We start from the raw sequence: 20,791 nt of genomic DNA, 5'->3' as shown, positions 1-20,791 counted from the left end.
TTACCAAGGAAAAAAAATTAGGTATTTAAAAAAGAAAAAGAGAATAAATGTTCACGTTTCAAAGCGCTCTTGAAAATATTTAAAGCAGAAAATTAGAAAAAGAAAAAGAAATTACGGCTATCACTTTAGGGCAAAAAATTGACCAATTGAAAGTTCAATACAGAAAAAGAGCGAACAAGAATACACCTATTTCCCATTAGCAGATTCATGCAAAAGTAACGAAAAAACGTCGAGTAAACAAACTTTTGATTGGCGGAGGCATGCAAAGATTACCTCATACTCTGGACATTTTGAAAAATATGCTTGTATATGCAATATTTCAGCCAATCAGAGACGTTCTCGACGTTTTTCGTGACTTTTTTACATGAATCCGCTAATAGGAGATACGTGTATTGCTATTTGCTTAAAACTCTAACGAAAAAGTCATGCAAAAATGGGAGAGTTCCGAATGAAGCGTATTATGATATAGATTCTTTATAATGGTGATTGAATCATATGGTTTTCGAGCAAGAAAATTCAGTGGGGATAGAAGAAATAGCACAATATTTTGTAGTGAGGATTTGGTTAGAGTATAGGCTACCTATGAATTTCTTCCCTGGGTATGGTATTTTGAAAATTTTTATTGCTTGGTGAAAAAATGCAATTTTAGCGATTTACCCGTTAAAACCTACAAAATGGTTTTCTTGAATAACTTTTTATAAAATAGTCCTTTTGGTCGCAAATCTTGAACAGTGATTCACTGCAAAGTTACTAATGCTACAATTAAATCATTGGTACCTAAATATTATCAAAACTGTACGTTAAAATCAAATTACACCTTAAAACATGCACTAATACACCTTAAAACCTACAAATATTGACCCCTTGCTCTCTCTCTCTCTCTCTCTCTCTCTCTCTCTCTCTCTCTCTCTCTCTCTCTCTCTCTCTCTCTCGTTCTTTGTAAAAATTAGACTTTATCTTTAAGTCGCCTAAGGTCGATTTGTAATTTTTTATAAATAAAAATAAATAAATTATATTTCCAATTAAAAAACCCCAATTTTCCAAAGTTTTATAATTAATTCTCCCTCCCCTATTCTTATCTCCGTATTAATATAAATATTTGTCGTATATATACCAAAAAATGTTCATCGGCTTGAAATGAAGAACAATTTCAAATTGAAACCATCAAATATTTACCGCCCATGAGTCCGAAAAAGACCGTACAACTTTGACAGTACTTAGATAATTTAACCTTGATCGTCTCACCCGTGGAGGTGTCAAACCTAAACCGTACAAAAAAGTCGTGGGAGCAAAGGTTAGAAAAATTCATATTTTCACCGAGGCCACTGTTGACAGGGTTTTCCACTAAAAATAGTATATAGAATTTTGTCCCTGACTGACTGAACAAAATTTCACCGGAGTTAGTGAAAAGAGTCGGATATTTACAAGGGAAATGATCCAATCCAAACCGATAGTGACATGAGTTTTTTTCATATTCAACCAAGGTAATCCATAAGGTGGAAACGTAAGGGCGTAAGAATAGACACGTCACCGAAACTAGTGACGGTTGACGTAATAATAGTCAAGTTAGTGAAGTGGTAAAAATACATCTAAAACAAGCCAAAATGAAGGTAGTAATGTTTGAACGCAAACAGAAATGTAGAGACGGAATGAATAAATAACGTATTCGTAGAAACGGCGTCAAAAACGACTGGCGTAACTTCTCATGCGTGCTGTCATGTTGGGAATCTAAAAATAAAAAAATTGAGGGTTAATTTGCACAACGAAACTTGTTAACTCGAATATGAATAAATGGTTTTTTTAAGAAGCGGCTAATGAGAATGCTGATGTGGTGGAAAAGTTTAAAACACTGAGTACAAAAACAATTGCATTTAATCGACTAATTAAAGAAGCTTAAATTCTAAAAATCGTTCAACTCTTTACAACCGAGACTTGCGTGGATTCGTCTCAGCCACATGAAAGTCTGAACTGTACATCATATTGAATTTTCCTTGGTCTTTTCAGTCCACCAAGAAGAGTTTGGTACAGGCTAACCAAGCCCTCCTTTCTAAGTATTTTGAATGAATTCACTTTTTGCAAAAAATTCCGGTATGCAGAAACATTTAGGCTTTAGGCAATTTCAAATCAGCCGGAAACCAAATACATGATTAAATATACTTACGTGGAAATAATTTGGAACCGATGACGTCATTGGAAACGATGAAACAAACAATGGAAACAATCAATCAATCTGAAAAATAAATATCGAATGAAAAATATTTGAAACACTTGAACAATATCATAAGAGACGTACTGTACGATAAAATAAAAAAAACGACAATTTCTTTCTTCGCCAAAAAAAGCTTTCACAAGTATAGTTTGTACCCGTGTACCACGCTAACCGGACCTGATCCAACCTGAGAAAACATTTCACAAACAACCCTCTATTTGCAAATTTCAACCGTCTCCAAAATATGTCTGCTCCAAAATGCGATGAAAAATCTCAATTAAAATATCCAAATCAATTCATCTGTTTCATTCATTCGAACTCCGAAAAGGAAAAATTTATCCGACTGAAAAATTCTAAGACTTTTTAAATAAACTTTTCACTTCTATTTAAAAAATTAAAAAAAATTTCAATACTTCTCGCAATAATAGAAAAAAATTAATTCATTGTTTAAAAATATTCCCACCCTAAAAAAACGTGAAAAAGTTGATATTTTTCTTACCAAGACGAACGAAACGATCGAAAGATTTCTTTGGTAACACCATCACACTTTTCATGTTCATCAGGGCGTTCACGAAGATTGTTTTTCAACTCATGATCCGCTCCATGGGCCAACAACCATCTGATGACGTCATGATCGTTGAACCGTGCTGCAATATGCAATGGTGTGTCGTTATATCTGTCTCTTCCATCGATCAACGTTTCGATTGTTTGTTGATCAAACTTTTCCAANCATTAAGTCCATAGCCAGAATTATTAGCTGAAGTTACTTGGTCTTTAATCAACGATATTAAAGGTGATAAACAAACCACGATGGGATTGGGAGGCTGTCCTTCCAACTTTTTGAAAACTGAAGGAATAACCTGGTAAATCAGACTTTTCCCAAAATTAGTTGGCAAAATACAAAGTGTATCAAAGCCCTGATAGATATAAGAGATTGCTGTAAGCTGCTGTTTCTTTATAACATAACCATTAACTTTCAAACAATCATTCACTGCCTTTACAAGTTCCATATTTTATAACATTATACATTCCGAGGAGTTCGCCATTTTCTAAATAGTGTTTTCGAAGTTTGTTGACGTTCATTGGTTAAACACGCTATATTTTATTTTACTCATTTTGAGAGTTCTTTTCTTAGTAAGTGTGCGCACTTTAAATAATTAATAAGCGAGCACAGCTTTAGGGGTTATCGAGTCCAACTTTTAAATATTCCGATTCAACAGCCAATAGAATTGTTACAGTCACGCGCTGGTTTTCTGGTAGTTCTCAACGCTCGCGCTAACGCGCTTCGCCGGCAGCCAGCGAGGGTTGAGTTACTTAACTACATAGAATATTGATCTATTATAATTTGGGCCCTTACACTTGCTCAAAATTATAGGTAATATTGCAAACAATAGAAACACTTGCCCTTTGTTCAAGAAGTGAATTTTTTCTCCCTCTCTTGGAAAAAAATGAATGAAAATGTTTGTTTACATAAGCGAAATCAATAGTTTTTCCTTTCTTTCTATTGTTGAATATTGACTGGAAGGAATTAAATTGAAAAATTTCAATTTAAATCAACTCTCGCTCAATAATCGAACAATAGAGCACTTTCATAAATTTCAACATCATTTAAATTAAATTTTTTACCTTACACTCAGAAATATTAGCTCAATAACATTTATGATCTATTTATAGTAACACTTTTTGAATATTGATCTAATATTGACAAGTGTATCACGGCCTTAAAAGACAAAATGACTCGAAAATTCAAGATTTATAAGGTTCCCATAAGGTTAAAAAATGTTACATTTGTCATTTGATTACGATTGATTTTTGATTACACTTGAATATCGGAAAAAATATTGTTGCTATTATTTTCGCAAACCTGGTCAAGCGCTGAAATTCTATTGTAATGTCACGTGACTTAGGTAGGATTTTCTATCTAATTTCGGCACACTTTTCAGCAAAAGCACTTTATCTAGCCCTTCGGGCTTTTATAAATCTATGGTTTTTACGCTAAAGTAATTCTTGCCCCGAACTTTGCTTTCTTGAATTTCTATAACGTTTACTAGAGACTATATGATACGTTCGCTTGAAATTTCTCCTTTTTGTTTTTAAAAATATAATGTTTTTAAAAGTTTTTTTCATAGCGCTGTGAACCCTAAGTTAAGTTAGGGCCTATTCCATGTGCTATGAGAAGGTTCACTTCCTCCGTTTTTAAAAATTATATGAAAATGCCAAAAACCATTAAAAAGCAAAGTGAGTCTCAGTAAGCGTCCAAAATTCACCAAATTTGAAATTTCCTCTCTCAATGGGTCGTGATTTTCAAAAATTTGGACAAAAATCGAGTGAGTCGGGTAAAGCACTTACAAAATTGATAAGTCAAGATAAGTCTTAGGTTACAGCTGGAAAAGATTGTCTTTGTAAAATACCCCAGACTTTTTGTTCAAAGTTCTAGAATAAAACAATTTTGATATCGTTTATAAGAAGTAAGTTACAGAGTTTCGAAAATACCAAAGTTAGCCTTCTAGAAGACAGAAAGGGTCAATTTTCAAACTTTAGCTCTGATATACCTCGCAGACCTAGTTATCCCCGGGCTAGCAGGCACGACGGAAGCTTTTTATATCTGGTACGGCGAATGAGGAAATTTAAGCGATTTTATAGCGATTTGACCGACGAAGAGGAAAACTTCGGGTATTTTTGTGAAAATCTGGTACGGCGGCCGCCGTACCTGCCGTACCCGTTGCGTCGTGCCTGGCTAGTAGTATACGTCTTACGTTTTTAAATCTCCTTAAGTGTACTGAAACTGATAAAAATTGAAAAATCACTCATGAATTAGGAAATCCTTTGGAAATTGACTCTGTAAGGGCCACTGGGCCACTTCGCAAAATGTTCGCAAACCCAACATGCCGAGACCCCAACTGTTGGGCTCAAACAAAGCAAATATAATTCCATCAAAATATCAAGAGTCACATCCCTTCTTGCAAAAATATGAATTAAGAAAAGAGGAATGATCGTACCAAATTCAGCCTTTAAATCAGCTCTTGTTAAGTGGAAGGGTACAATCATGATCGAAATCAATTGAGAATTAAGCTTACTTCCTCGTTTTTCGAAATTTGGAGTTCGGGCGAGAAAAACGACTTTGGGCCATCTCTTAAACTTAATCGAATATTTCAATTTGGCTCGGGTTTATAGATCTCCAGGCTATATTATAAGCCTTATTGAACCAATTTTGAACATTTGGATCCTCAAATCCTAAGGTCTTAAGACTTAAGTCTCATGTTAAAACTCAGAATTAAAACTCTACCCTTCAAACCTACTTTATATCACTTACAAATCGATTGTGGTTTCACACGGTGGTAAAAAGTAGCTGTATTTTGCCCACATAGACTAAGCCTGTGACGTCACACAGCGAATTATGTTTAGGTTTACAGAGCCTTGTAGAATCATCCAAATGCCTTAAAACTTGGTAAGTAAATTCAAAATAATAAAAGAAAAATTTTTGTCTTGAAAATTTTTAGATATCCCGATTTCCCGATTTTCAAAAACGGAAAGCCCTCATTTTTACCCCCGTCTTTGGTAAAAAATCAGACCTAGCAGAAAATTAAAGGCCTTAATTCCCTAAGTCTTAGGATAGAAAATTTCCTTTTAACCATAACTTCCTTCATGTCAGTTTTCAGCTTTTAAGTATATCGGGAACATGCAGTTTAAACTCTGGAATTCGTTTTTTTACCATATATGGTCATACCTTTAATTCTAAATTTCTTGAGTTAATCAAAAGCTGAAAGTAAAAGTGACCCCATTTTTAAGCACTACTCGTCAAGATCTATCGTTTGGAATTGTTGCTTTAAGCATAATACCAACTTCAAATTTTCGTTTAAATTTTGATGACGTATTTTTCGGTCACGTGATGAGTTTTTTTTCAAAATAATTTTTGATTTTTTTTGGAAAATAGTTTGAAAAATATTTAGGGCAAAAAAAGTTATTTTCAGGCTATAAGAATGATAAAGAACAGGATAATGGTTTTAAGTCATTAAGTAAGTGGTAATAAAAAAGCCTATTTTGACCACCGTGTCAAAACTTGCCGCTGGATTTCCCTTTTTTCTCAAATATTACGACCATGATTGTAGAGATTTTCGCTACCTTTATTATCTATTCATAGTTTAGTATCTATTTAACCGATCATATTGCCTCTTTATAGGGAGAAATCCGACTTGCTCGATAATACGTGTTTGGACTACATTTGATTTGTCGAACAACTGCACTGCCAAACAAGCCATCGATGAACAAGTGAACGCTCATTTGCTTGACCGTCTAGTTGTCAGAAACTTCACTTGTTTGACATTTACATATAAAACATCAAACCGCAGAGTTTTTGCATAATTTGTCAGTGATTTATTTCGATGAACCAGTTGCTTGACTATTACGGTTGTCAGTATATACGTTCTCCTTATTGATTTAAAGAAATAATATTTCCCATCCGTTATCCGATCTTCTCAGATAATTAAATCATAATGTCAATAAAACAAAAGGTGTTTGAATGAAAAATAGGAAATGGAATAAAGTTCCTGTCGATCAACTAAATTGTCGAACAACCGGCTGATGAATAACTGAGATTTCAATTTGTTCGACAGCTTATTTGTTCGACAATTTCATCTAAATATTGAAGAAGAATGTTGAATAATTGGGCTGTCGACCAAATGTACTGTCAACAAGTGACATGGAGCCCCTTGTAGCCGGTCTCAAAAAGTAGGAATCTTTTATCTTTTTCTGTTAGAGACAGCAGAGCGAGGTTCAGGCCCAAAATGACTTTGACAATCGACCCCTAACAGTACACCGAAATTTGGTCAAATTTGAGTAAATTAGCGTGAAAGAAAATAACTCCTTATTTGGGTCTTTAAAGATTTAAAAAAGGTACTGTTTTTGAAAAGGTTTATTGTTTTTGTACCGTACAAGTTTGTAGCCTGAGAGTTATGAGCTAATTTTGGTATCATTGGAAAAGTATTTTTTATTCTTCCAAAAAACATTCTGATTGTGCTCATTAAACTGAAGTGCTCATTAAACTTAAGAATAAGATAAGAAGGATTACTCATTGGTTCCAAATAAACGCTCGTTTATTTCTTTTTAATTTTCCAACCTCCCTGACCTCATCAGGACCCCCCTTTTATTGAATTTTAATAATAGTTATAGGTTTCAAAGAGAAGTCCCTTATTTTGCTCTGAATAGCCCCCTGTTTATTTGGAACCTAATAGTAAGAGAATATGAACGTTTGCCAAGAAAGTAAAAGTAAACCATTTTGTTAACCGGTTACTTTTTCGAAGAGGGCTACACGGCTTTTTGCGCAATGCAATTGGTTCTTTTCGCATGACGACGGGCCTACACTGCCCAGAGTTGCCAATCGTTAGGAAAATTCAGTGTGACGTCACTTTTTCAAAGGAAAATGAACAATGCAATGCGTTGACATCATTTCTCTCATTTTTTATATTTCTGACGTCAGAAATTATAACAATTTTTGATCTCTTTTCGCTTGTTTTCTTTCGCTTTTGTTCCCTACTTTAAGGGCAGAAATTTTCGCGTTTTTCGCTTTTTTGGCATTTTTTCGCGAAAGTTTCTGCCAGGTAAGAAATTAAACAAGAAATTCGCAAAAGTTAATTTCGCGAAAAATGAAATTTTTCTAAAAATCGCGAAAGTTTTTTCCAAGTTTTAAAAGCCTAGGAGAGTCGATATTATTGATATTATCGCGCTGACTAGGATTCGGAATGGGAGGAAGAAGTGCAAATAGTTTATTTTTCATTTATTAGCATATCACTCTTTCGATTGAAGAAAAAAATGATATTTGAAATAATTTTTTATTCACTTTCCCTAGCAACTCGCGAAAGTTATTGCTACTAAAATTGAACATCGGTCAAAGCAACAGCCTCGCAAGCTCGGTCGTTACTTGACCTCGGGCAATAATTCTCAGTAAAGCCCTCACTAACCGGTCATTATTGTATTAAAAATATGCACAACATTTTTGACAGTGCAACAAATGGGAAAACAACGTAACCGTTCATAACAGAAAATCAAGGGTGCTCATTTCCAAAAAAATAAACTTACCATCAAAATCGTATTTTGTTCCATCGATTGTCACTATCCCATTACGTGCTGTGTCTCGAAGTTCGTATCCGAAATGTCTACAAGACAAGAAAGGATGAAAAGGGGATTCGAAAATGGCAGGAAATTTCCAAAAGTGTTTTCCTACTGTTATCATCCAATCTTTTTTACCTGCATCACACACCTTTCTCACAGACCCGGTGAGATTTTTTCAGCCAATGGGGGTAAAAAAAGCGGACCAAAACTCAATGGGGATTAATATTCCCATTTTGCTCATGACTGAGGATTTGAATTCTATTGTTTTTGAGCTGAAAATTCAGTTGGAAAAAGTAGCACAATAATTTGCGGTGATCTATTTTCAGTGGGGACAAAATTTTGGCCATTTTTTCCAGTGGGGAGGATTCCCAGTGGGGCTGTGAGAAGGAGTGTTGCCTCCCTTTACCCTAGACAGACATGGCTTTGAGACAGGTAAAAGTTTGCTCAAGATTCTGCTTACCTCCTTTCTTCTCTAATTTTGGGACAATTGGCGAGGATGCACAACCAGCCATGGCACAGTTAGGCTTGCGTAATTCTGGTATTAAAGAACCTAGTTGCTAATTTATCCACCGCCTACATGTACATACATCACCATTTACAATGCGAACCCAATCCAAAAATGCCAGCACGTTCTCTTCAATAAGAGGGCGCTGCGATCAAAATTCAGTCCCGAAGTGTAAAAGGCACCCTCCATACAGTACGTCCAAAACTAATCGACATCTAAACAGTCTTTTTCATGAAGACAGGTAAGGGGTAGTTTCTGTGCTATAGAAAAAAATGACGATGCTTGAGCGAATAAACAACACTCTTCCCGCCAATCAAAAGGTAAAGGAGCCTTTCGTTACCTTACAAGCTTTGAACGAGTAACTAAAATCTTCAAAGGCTAGAGGTAGAGTTTGAACTAGTTACATTTCCTTAAATACTTAGCAAAAAAGGGCATGACCCTTAAGACAGTTTGAAAATTATTTCATTGGAAATATACCTAGTCCTGAATTGTTGCAGATTCCTGAAAAAATAAGAAAAGATAACTTTCTTTAAAAACCAACGCGTTTTCAAAATACACGTTTTTTTTTTAAGAAACACACTTTTAAGAAACATGAGGCTCAGAATGCCTAAAAACTAAGAAACATCTAAGAAACATGCTGAGACTGAGAATGAGAAAATAGCATTTTTTAATTCGTTTTTTTTAAGAACCTTTCAATCAAGGTTCCAGAAATATACATACATAACAGTTAGAAACACTTGAGAAAGTCAGAAAATCAATATAGAAGATAGGAAAGTACCGTAGATTAGTCAATTAGACTTGTATTATCGACATGCGTCCTTTAAGCTTGACAAAGTTTAGAAACACGTAAGAAACATTTAAGGCTCAAAAGGCCGATTTCTTAAGAAACATTGAGGCTGCTTGGTAAAACTAGTTTCTTAAAAAAAAAACGTGTATATGCTTCCGTCGGTATCACAAAACTAGTTATTTACAGTGATGTTATCAGGTGATAAAATATGATATGGGATAGGATATCATTCTCACAATATGTGCTCTGTATCTTCGATTTTTTAAGAAGTAATGATTTTACGTTACGCACTTAGTGTAGGTTATGTTGTAAATAATAAACTTTCGAGAATATACTAAAACACTTATGTTGTAAGGGTTACTGTGAATATTGTATATGAAGTACCGATATACAATAAATTTTACTTACTTTACTGCTGCATCGATGTGGGAGTGATTGAATAACGAGCTATCCTCGATGACTTGAAGAATCTGTCTTTCAACATTATGATCGCCGGTTTGATCAAGTGGTACAATAACATCTAGCTCTTCCAAAGACGAGAAAATAATGTTTGTACTTGAACGTTTAGTATGTGTAGGAGGAGAAACGAGACCAGCTTGCAGCCATTTATCGAAAATTCCAATCAAACGAGATACCCTGCTTGATTTCTTTACGGGAAGAACGATTATATCCACGAAATTGATAGCTCGAGTGAGCATCTCAATGTACAAATTCTTTGGAACGTTATCTTTAGGGCTAGCAAATAAAATACAATGGTCCATTTCGCAGCCTCTGAAACCTCTATAACACGTGAGTAATACTTTTCCCGTTTTTAAAGCCTCCCATTTCTCTGCTTTGGTTGGATATTTTCCTGTTAAAGACGGTGCAAATGTTGTTATTTCTGATACCTCTAAATTATGTTGAAAAACATATTTCAAAATAGCTAGTTCTTCCAGTGTACCACATATGACGGTTAACTGAACATCCTTTTTCATCAGCCTTCTTAAAATTGCACTCAAATAAGCTGCATCAGACGAATTAAAGTTATTGAAGTCGAATCTAAAGTCGTTTAAATAAATGAGGTTGGGCTTTGAATCGCTTTTGATTTGATGACCACTTTGACCACGAACATAAGAGAATGAAGTTGAAAGTTTTTTGGAAACAGACCCTGATTGAGCGTTTATGTCTGATAACAATTTTTCTGGATCGTAGAATGAGGCAATGTTGGTTTTCCTTCGCACGCTTTGAGTTGAAGGATGATTCGGGTTATCGTGGAGACTGACGTCATCCGTTGGTCTCGGTTGCTTTTGTTCTTTCTGTTCTTGAGGCTTAAGAGGGACATCTTTGGAAGCTTCTCTTGTTTTTCGGGCGGAGGGTGCGTACGGTCTGCGTAGAATTAGTGTTTTGTATTCCAACGGTACGTCTACGATTTCCTTTTCGATTTCTTCCTGAAAGATTTCAATCATATGGTGAATATTTACCGCCATTCGCATTGTTTTGTCCAGAGTGAAGACTTTCATACCGGTTTGATGGTAGTCGCATCTCTCAACTTGCTTGACATCGTCTACAAAAGGAATTCGATAAAAATTGAAAAACCGTTTTTATGTAAAATATTGCATGGTGAAGTGAATGGTTCGCTTGCTTCAAAAAGCAAAGTAGTAGATGCAAAAGTCTCGCAAAATATTCTCTTCCATTTAACATATCAAAGGATACAAGACATGATCTACAGGTCTACTCTATTAGCTTAGGATCTATCGCAATTTTTTCAAACTACAAAATGAAATATGAGTAAAAAAAGATAACATAAGACATTTTTGTGGTCTACGCAAAGTTCAAAAATGACTTACCACTGAAAAATCCTGATTTGACAACTTTTCGTTTTTTTTCTACACTTTGGAGCGCAAGAATGACAGTCGTATCTTGGAAATTCTTTACGAGGCTTTCCTTGAGGTTTTCAGCGTATTTGCTTGTGAGAAAATCACCAGGGAACTCGTCGATCATAAACCCGACACGTTTTGTATTATCAGAATAAAGATATTCCAATACTCGACAAAGATTGATACGCGGTGGATACATCATATTGTAAACATCCGAAATATCGATTGTTGATCCTTCTAGTGCATCACCGATACTGAAAGCTTTGATCTTGGACTTGTCAAGTTTTTCCTCGTCACATAAGTTATTGAACCCCTCTTGGAACTTTAAATCCACCAATGAAAATGGATCAAAGGTAATATAATAAAGTTGATCTGTTTGATGCATAAGTTTTCGTGCAATCTCGTACATGGAGACACTTTTGCCTAAGAAGTAATTGAGAACAGTTTTAACGTGGATGGTTGAGTGAATGAAACAGTTTTGAACCACAAGCAGCTTTGAATTGCAGAATTGAGGACGAGAAAAATACCGTCAGAACCGAGACAAAAGAAAGAAGCTAACCGCCTCCGTCGTAGAAAAACACAGATCCCTAAACTTCAATAAACGCCAATACACGTCCAATACAGAGAGAGGAACTGTATAGCCTGTTTAGACCGTAAACTATTTCACAGTCTAGCTTATTTATAATCTTGTCTATTGTCTTCTTGTTTGTCTGGTCTACAGGAATGTTTTTTTCCTGCATATGCGAGTGCATCTGATTGGTTAATTCGCGCCGAGTCACTGAGCAGAATTTTCACGGGGTTTTCGATAACATTACAAAAAAAGGAAAACAAATGAAAATGAAGGCACAGGTTCATTTCTATACAAAATGGCCGATGGAAATGAGCCTTTATAAATGTGGATTATTTTTGATACCCAGGCTAATTAAAAGATAATCTACCGTCGTTTTGTTTAAGTTTCCCATTTCCACATAAAGATTTTTGTTACTTTTCCGGGATAACAGCATAAGGTTGGAAAGGGTTTGTTTCTAAAGGTACAGAAAATTTTGTGCTTACTCATGAGTTTGCCTACCTTCCGAAGCTCATTTTTCAACTACCTGAAGTCCTGGTCCTTTTCCGGAAATGGGAAACTTATACAAAACGACAGTAAGTCGGTCTGTAAACTTTGAAAAAAAAGACAAAAAAATTACGCGAAGAGAATTGTGTAGTAAAAATCACCTTTACATCAGTACTATCTACTTCTCATCTCCGTTTAGATTAAAGCTTTGAAATCGTATTTGAAGACAGGGGAATTTACAGGGATTTGTACTGAGAATTTAGGTTTTCATTAAATGTCCCAAAGGATTTTTTGAGTGACTATTGATTCCCTGGTAAAAATTCTTGAAAAGTTCTTGAAAAGATCTTATCAAGAAACTTTGCTTATTCTTTTTCAGTTTCTTACTACGAACGTGCCAAGATCTTTCAAGATCTTTAACGATCTGATAAGACTCTTTTATAAGTTTTGAATAAGATTCTTGTCCCTTACAGTGATTCAAGATCTTGACGGAATCTTAAGTAAAAGTAAGTCGGAGGTGACCTGCAGGCTCCACTTTCGATAGCTATCTACCTGAAGGTAGGGGAGGGATTGCTCCACTTACTTGCTGAGCATCAAGCAGAGAGGCATCAAGTACCATTTTAGGAATCTTTGGTGTGACCCGGCCGGAGGTGTGGTGTGACTCTACCACTGCACTACGGTCGCTGACGGAATTTTACTACTATCCCCGTTCACTTATTGAATAAGGGCCGAAAGCTTCGCTCGAGTGACAGCATTCAACTGATGACCTCGTCATTAATCAACTATTTCATTAGTACAGTCAATGATAACACACACACAAAAGAAAAAAACCACTTACCGTATTTCTAAGCTGACCAAAAACTGTTTCGTAAATACTATCCTAAGAGATTGCTCTCCTTGAGTCTAAAGACTCCTTCTTATGAAAAACAATCATAACCAGAAATTTACGTGCTTTTAAGATTCTTAACTCAAACTTGATAAGAACCACTAAGAATCTTAAAGCTTCTTTGCACATAATAGTTAGTTAAGATTTGGAAAGTCTCTTTATAAAACTTTACAAGTTACGCAAAGAATCTTAAAATATTTTATGGCTCAAGATTTCGTAAGATTCTACTTAAGAACTTAATAAGAAATAATAATTATCTTACTATAAATATGCGGGAAGAATCTTGACAATTCTTAACGATTTATTTACAAGATCTTTAAAGATCTTTTTGTTGGAAAAAATTTTCAAGATTGCCTAAGAATCGTTGTAAGATCTTACAAAGATTTTATAAGATTCTGACTTGTTAAAGATCTTGAAAGATCTTCAACGATCTTTTCAGATCTTATCAAGAATTTTTACCAGGGTTGTTTCGGTAGCATATGCTAAATTTTAACCATATGTTCTAAAATAAATTAAAGAAATTTTTGAGAAATAAAAAAAAACTCACCAGAGCCAAATGGTCCTTTGATGATCTTCCATTTCGTTGGATCGTTGATGAGGTTGATTTGATTATGGTTTAGAAGGATAGTGTCGATCTTTTCTGGAACATTTTCCGATATCTTCGGCAGATATTGTGTTGTGGAGGCCATTGAACTCATTATTTGCCCGCACAACGAATTTAAAAGAGTGGGATCTCTTGAACAGACACCTTGTCTTTTAAAAGATGCCATCTCACTTGAAGCTTTTCTACAGAAGCTTTCCAATTTGGTTTGTAACTTGAGTGTGCAACCTAAATCGTTTTTAGTGACCAACATTCCACTGCAACTAACAAAATTGTCATTGAATATTGAATATAGTTTTAAAGTGTGCACGTCAACGTCAAGGAAAACTGGGACCGACATAATGGTGACGTAATTGTTTTTGATGACGTCACTGGCTACATGGATAATTGTTTTTGTGATGTCGTTAAGTTTTTGTATTCCTTGATACAGAGTTTCTCGATCATTTGAAGTGATGATAGAACATACCATCAACAGGTGACGATCAAAATCAACAACCAGAATGACGTCATCATACGATTTATGTTTTGCTGTTATGATTTCATCACAATCCTTATCATCCAATCCCATGATGTACAAATGGTTTCGTGGATTGTAAGGTGTCAAAAATTTCACATCTTTGAACATTTTCATTTCGTCCAGTTTTTCTAACCAATCCCTGATGATTCGATTTTTTAGATAAAATGATGGCGGAAAATGTCGCTCCCTTGCGACTGTGTTTTCTTTAAAATACTGTAACGATCTTTCTCTAAAGTCGGCAACAGTCTTTGTAATGCTTGGACCAGTTCGTATCGGTCTACATTCTTGTTCCTCTGTTATGGGTTTTGTTGGTTTGTAATTATGAACATCATCATCCACTCCAGAGTTGTGTGTGTAGATCAGTGTTTTATCAACGGTGAAAGTTCTTTGGCCGTGCGTCATATCTAAGGTTAAATCATAATCCATTAAAAGTCATTGTTTTATTATTACATTAAGTGCTTGTACAAAAGAACTCCATTTGTTAATTTTGCATAGCGAAATTACTTTTGTCTCCCGAATAGATGTCCCCCCCCGCTAATTGTTAAGCGAAAAAAATCCATTCCCCCCGCTCTTATTAAGAGCCCCCCGTTAATTAAATTCGAATAATTTAATATTTCATTACAGGGTAGATAGACCTTAAACTTGTTAAGATTTTCCTTTTTGTTAGTATTGGTTCTTATTTTACGTGTTCATTTGTTAAAGTTTCTATTGTGTTGTTGAAATTGACATCAGTTAAAAAAATTCTGTCTTCATATTACCCCCTCATATTCCACCCCCCGCTTATTAGAATTTAGAAAATTTTCCTACCTGCTTATACGGACCCCCCCCAGTCTATTCGGGAGACAAGAGTTAGAAAACGAAAGTGCTATAGAAACTTCTAGAACATCTTTGAATATTCTAGAGGTCGACTCACTCGCTATAATAAAATCTAACGTTTTGTCAGTCCGCGAGTCCAGGTAGACGTAACTAAGCATTTGTAAACATTGCTCGTTTTTAAATATGGCGGTTTTCAGCATGCTGTTAGCTGCTGCTTATTTGTATTGTTATTGTTGTGGCCATGATAACATTGGCCCCAAGAGACTTCACATATTTGTGTATATAGTATGATGTATGTTGTTTTGGTAGCTAATTCCCATTTGGGAATTAGCGTATGATATCGCCTTTTAATGTTTAACTTGATTAGTTTTTAATGCTCCAATGCACAAATTTCCTCGATTTTCATCTCGCCCTTTTTTGCTTTTGGATGCAATCTAGTAATTGTTATGAGTACGTGTAGACGTTTTTAGGAGTTTGTAGAAACTCCATTTTCACTTCTCGTTGGAGAATTTTTACATAGTTAACATTTTAGAGCAAATTGAATTGATTTCATTTTGGATTTACTTGATATTTATTTTGGTATTTCCTGTGGAGCCATCTATACACAGTGCTTTGGAGCTTATATTTCAGTAAGTTTTTCCTATAATTTTTGACTTGTAATTTTCCCATTTTTGTACATTATTTTGGTACTAGATTCCCTAGGATTCTTTAGATTTTCCTTGTATTTTGGTCACCTTTTGACCTGGTTTGTGCCTCGTTTGGTCGATCTTGGAGTCATTTTCCTAGCTATTTTCTGGTCACAGACCGTTAGTATCTTTTGGGCATTACATTTCTTCCTTTGGTCGCATTGGCTTCATACTCTATTTCTGGCCTCCTTTTGCCTTCTGTTTGCTCTAAGGCCATTTTACCTTTAGAGTTCCGCATTGTTTTCCTTATTCCGGAATTGGCCCTTTTAATCCGGAACTGACCGATTTCCGGAATTAGGAATTTAGCGATTTTTTTACTTTATTTTAAATATTTTTAATAGACACACCACACTGTTTCGGGCTTCCACAAAGTAAGGCAAGTCTATGATGGAAACATTAACCCTGCTGGATCAAAGTCTTATCAAAAGTCGACTTCAACAGTACAACGAGACAGCATTAACTTTGAGCTGAACGAGCTACTCGACCCACACGAAAAGGTTGAAGACCAGTATTGGTTTGATCATCAGGTCACCTAAATCCTTACGATCGTCACATTCTTCAAGTTCTTCAATGGTTTCCAAGTTGTTAAAATCCACGCAGTCAGGATCCACCAAGATCGAGACGTAGTCAGCTTTCTAATCAACTGCTTGAACAAGATATCAAATGAGCCGAACTACTCGCAGAGTCAAAATTCATCGAAGAAGAATATGACCATATGCTCAAAGGACAAAGAAACTAAAACCAAAACGTCAGATAGCCTGATCTTCAGCAAGGATTGGTGTGCTTCGTACAAGAACCTCGAATGAAGATCAAACTGACATAAGTCAAGCCAAGCTTGAGCCACCTGTGGCACCAACAATCATTGATCCATCAAAGACTCTATCGCCAATCAGCAGACAAGCCATGCAGGAGCCACCTGCAGCGTCACGCTTTGATCAACCAAAGACGCATCAACCTTCAATCATTAGACAAGCCATGCAGAAGCCACCTGCGTCATCAATCAATTTCGATCCATCAAGGAGACACCTATCGTCAATCAAACTAGCCTTACAGGAGCCACCGGAGGCGACATTCAACATTGGTCAGTTAATGACGTACCAATCACCCGTCAATGCCCAAGCCATGCAGGAGCCACCTGCGGCATCTCAATGTTCCAAACAGACAAAGTTGTACTCATCGTTTTGCATGCATCAAGCCAAGCAGAACCCAACTGCGATATCACATCCACGTCCTTCCATGACATCAATTAACACCGAACCGTTTCAACATTCAAGCTTACCACTTCAGGCTTCATCGATGGATGATATCATGGAGACTTATTCGCTACTTACGTCACCAAAAAGGACATCTCCTGAACCGCTGTCGACGAACGATCTGCTATTTGCCATACTGAAAAAACAAGAGGCACCACGTGTGGACGTCGAATCGTACGATGGAGATCCACTCAACTATGCCTATTTCATCTCTGTTTTCAAGGAAGCAGATGAATCAAAAATCCCAAATCCTAGAGAAAGGCTGACAAGACTGATGAAGTACACCACAGCTGAAGCTCATGAAGCAATGAAATATTGCATCTAATTACCGTCTGCATATGGCTACTCCTCCGCATTGGATATACTCAAGAAGAGATTTGGAAATCCACATCTGATCTTATCGGCATATCGCAACCAAATAAAAAATATGCAATCATTACGATTCAGCAACCCTAAAGGTTTTCGCGAATTCCTGAACCATTTGACCAAATGGCAGACCTTCTACTGTGATCACTCTAACGTCCTGGATTCACCAGAGACCATCAGACTGCTATTGGACAAATTACCACCACCTCTCATCGACAGATGGAATCGAAAGGCTATCACACTCCGTCAATCAAATGCAACGGAGCCAACCAAACAATCGGAAAAAGGTCATTTGAAAAACTCGTTCCTTCAAGACTGCTGCAATCAAGAATTGAAGGTTGGAAATTTGAGCAATTACCTTGAGCTGATTTGGAAAACGTAAATTACCCATAGGTTTTGTAGAATAAACCAATGCCCTTGAAAAATCAAGTGAAAAAAAACCAATGTAGAAATGACAATTCTCCAAGGCTGGTTGGAAAACATGACTTTTTGGGTGGGAAAATTTTTATTTTCCAAACAGTTTGGGAATTGTATAAAAGGTCAAAAATCGATGTGAAAATACATGTTTTTGTAAATTTAATACCTCGGGTTGAAAAACTAGACTTTTTCGGTCGGAAATTTGTGTTTCTCCAAACAGTTAGGAAAACGTTAAAAATCCATGTGGAAATTACGTTTTTGTACCATTTTCTGCACATGTCCTTTGAGAGAACCACGAGCGATTTTTCGCGCAAAACTGCTTTGATGTATAGCTAACCTAGATATTAGGCTTTAATGTGAGCAGTCAAGCTGTAAGTTTCCGTCCCTTCGGAGCGGCCTCGGCCAATCGCAACGCGTTCGCACAGTGAAGCACATAAGGTACTTGTGTCATAGTTTCAAATGGTGCCCTGCTGAGCTGTGTGAGTGATCTAAGATCAACCACGTATCTGTGCGAACAATAATGAGATATTGACCGGGATCCATCGAGCCTAGGCAAGCGAGTGACTGTTCACAAAAAGAAAAACCTTGTTTAAGATCTTTTTTCCACATCTCTGTCATCACCTTTTGGATTTTGGCTTTTTTCAACCTGGATTTTCGAAGATTCCAACCTTGTTTAGCTTGGATTTTGGCTTTTTTCCAACTGAATTTAAAAAATTTCCAACCTTGTTAAATTTGGATTTTGGCTTTTTTCAACCTGGATTTTTGAAAATTCCAAGCCATGGAAAATGCAAAATTTCCATCCTTGGAGAGTGTCCCACATTTCCAGGTTGGATTTTCCATTGGATTTTATCTTTTTCCAACTAAGAAAACTTGAAATTTCCAACCTTGGAAATCGAAAATCTTTTCCTGTGATAAGATTGAAGAAACTTTATTTTGGATGTCTCCAAAAGATGATTCGTGATCACAACGCCCGAACGTGCACAGAGCGACGAACCGGTAAAGTATGTCGAACCAAGCATGCAACTATACTCGACGGTTTCAAATTTCTACCAAAGTCGACCAAGAGAGACGATCGATCAACACATGCTGATGTAGACAATTCAGACCATAGATAACAGAGTAAAACTGATACCAAGGACCAAGGAAAATCCGATCATCAGATGGACAAAGATACCAAAATTGTGAAGGCAGACACAGAACAACCTCAGACCAAAACAAAAACTTGTCGTGCAACCAATTGTCATGAAGTTATATCAATGTGTGTGGTTCCCATCTGCATCAAACATGTAGACGATCCCTTATCAGAAAGACACACCCGATGCTTGACCCCAGCAGCCAAGTGTCGTTTATTGCTAATACCTTGGTTGACTGGATGAACATCAAAGGACGTACCACCTCCTTATCAATCACTACAGTGAATGGAACTGGTGAAGTCAATTCTACCGTCGTCAAGGAGCTGAGTGTCAGAGCGTTAAACAGCAACCAAACGATCACTGTCAAGAAAGCATTCTCAAGAGAAGATCTACCAGTCGACCAAAATGAGATCGCCACCAAATCCAAGATTAGAGCATGGGATTACCTGAGAAAAATCAAAGATAGCTTACCTGACAATGACAGTCAACCTGTCGAGCTTCTTATCGGTACAGGCTGCCTCAAAGCTATCGAGNAAAAAAAAAGTTGAAGGAAGTTCAACTTTTTTCAACCGTTACGTCAATTTTGACCAATGGAATTCCTTCTTTTTCAATCTACCAATGACGTTACAAATAATGTGAAAAGTTTCGCGTGCTTCGCGCGAAAGTGGACACCGGCCTTTAATACACATTTAAACTTTTTTCAACCGTTACGTTAGATCGCGCCAATGGAATTGCTTCATTTTTCTTTGGACCAATAGCGTGGAAGCTTTGCTAGATAAAGTGCGATTGCAGTGCGCGCATGTGGAGACCTGCCTTAAGTGAACTGAGAATTTATCGAAGGTGATGATATGGAGCCATTCCGAGAAAGTATCAATCGCGGTTGAAAATATTGGAAGGTTATCGTAGCTTGGATCACGAGACTTACGTTTGACGAGATGGGATTCCTTGCTCATTGAGGAGGGGCTTGAGACTTTGTTTTCATTCCTAGTTTTGTGTTGTGGAAAGATTATTTATTCTATTAAGATTCGGTGAATCGGGAAATCGAGGTTTTCTTAGAAAATCATTGAGGAGGGGCTTGAGACTTTGTTTTCATTCCTAGTTTTGTGTTGTAGAAAGATTATTTATTCTATTAAGATTCGGTGAATCGGGAAATCGAGGTTTTCTTAGAATATATGGATGTAAAAAAATTTCACGGGTTTTGATCTGCAGAGATAGCTAAAGTCTGCTGTCTCAATATACAGTATTAGTATACAGTATACATTTGACGTTTTTGTCTGTATCACCATTTCGAACAGCTCTATTATATTCTTCGTATCTGACCCCGAAATATCTCTTAGACTCACTGATATATGTAGCATTACAGTAATTACGATTGAAAATAGCCTATGTACGATTGAACCGCCTCTATGATGGGTGCTTTCAAATGGTGCACGGGTTGTGGTGCTGCTAGAGGTCCCTACTGGCGGGATTGAGTCAAAAATGAGCTTGCCGTAGCGTACTCCTTCCTTTGGAATGGCCGTGTAATGACGTCTTAATATGCAGTTATATTAGGAAAGTAATTAAGTCTTAGATTAGGTTTCCAGACTTTTTCCTTGTGTTA

General features: G+C 36.4%; 1 protein-coding gene and 1 long non-coding RNA gene across 2 annotated transcripts; both read right to left on the bottom strand.

The window, feature by feature from the left end:
• Window positions 1-1,083: 1,083 nt before the first annotated feature.
• On the bottom strand, window positions 1,084-2,814 carry LOC136821933 (uncharacterized). The gene is made up of 3 exons (XR_010848826.1): window positions 2,709-2,814; window positions 2,162-2,230; window positions 1,084-1,728 (listed from the first exon to the last, which is right to left on the bottom strand). It is a non-coding gene; the product is annotated as an uncharacterized lncRNA (long non-coding RNA).
• Window positions 2,815-8,198: 5,384 nt separating this feature from the next.
• On the bottom strand, window positions 8,199-14,947 carry LOC136821937 (uncharacterized). Its single transcript, XM_067078152.1, has 5 exons — window positions 13,950-14,947; window positions 11,436-11,888; window positions 10,018-11,152; window positions 9,300-9,323; window positions 8,199-8,361 (listed from the first exon to the last, which is right to left on the bottom strand). Exons 1-5 carry the CDS (start codon window positions 14,944-14,946, stop codon window positions 8,238-8,240), a joined length of 2,733 nt encoding a protein of 910 aa, XP_066934253.1. The 5' UTR covers window position 14,947; the 3' UTR covers window positions 8,199-8,237.
• Between the last annotated feature and the right edge of the window lie 5,844 nt (window positions 14,948-20,791).

Source organism: Clytia hemisphaerica, unplaced genomic scaffold (genome assembly GCF_902728285.1).
Source record: "Clytia hemisphaerica strain Z4C2 unplaced genomic scaffold, Clytia hemisphaerica genome assembly, whole genome shotgun sequence".
Classification (NCBI taxonomy): domain Eukaryota; kingdom Metazoa; phylum Cnidaria; class Hydrozoa; order Leptothecata; family Clytiidae; genus Clytia; species Clytia hemisphaerica.
The sequence above is the reverse complement of the archived record's forward strand: the minus strand, read 5'-3'. Positions and strand labels throughout refer to the sequence as shown.

Excerpts from the sequence above, each read along its gene's own strand:
- LOC136821937 (XM_067078152.1), bottom strand. The coding sequence starts at position 14,946 with ATGGATTATGATTTAACCTTAGATATGACGCACGGCCAAAGAACTTTC. Across the intron at positions 11,153-11,435 it reads CAAATCAGGATTTTTCAGTG|ACGATGTCAAGCAAGTTGAG; the intron begins GTAAGTCATTTT and ends TTCCTTTTGTAG. Across the intron at positions 9,324-10,017 it reads CACATCGATGCAGCAGTAAA|GAATCTGCAACAATTCAGGA; the intron begins GTAAGTAAAATT and ends TTATTTTTTCAG.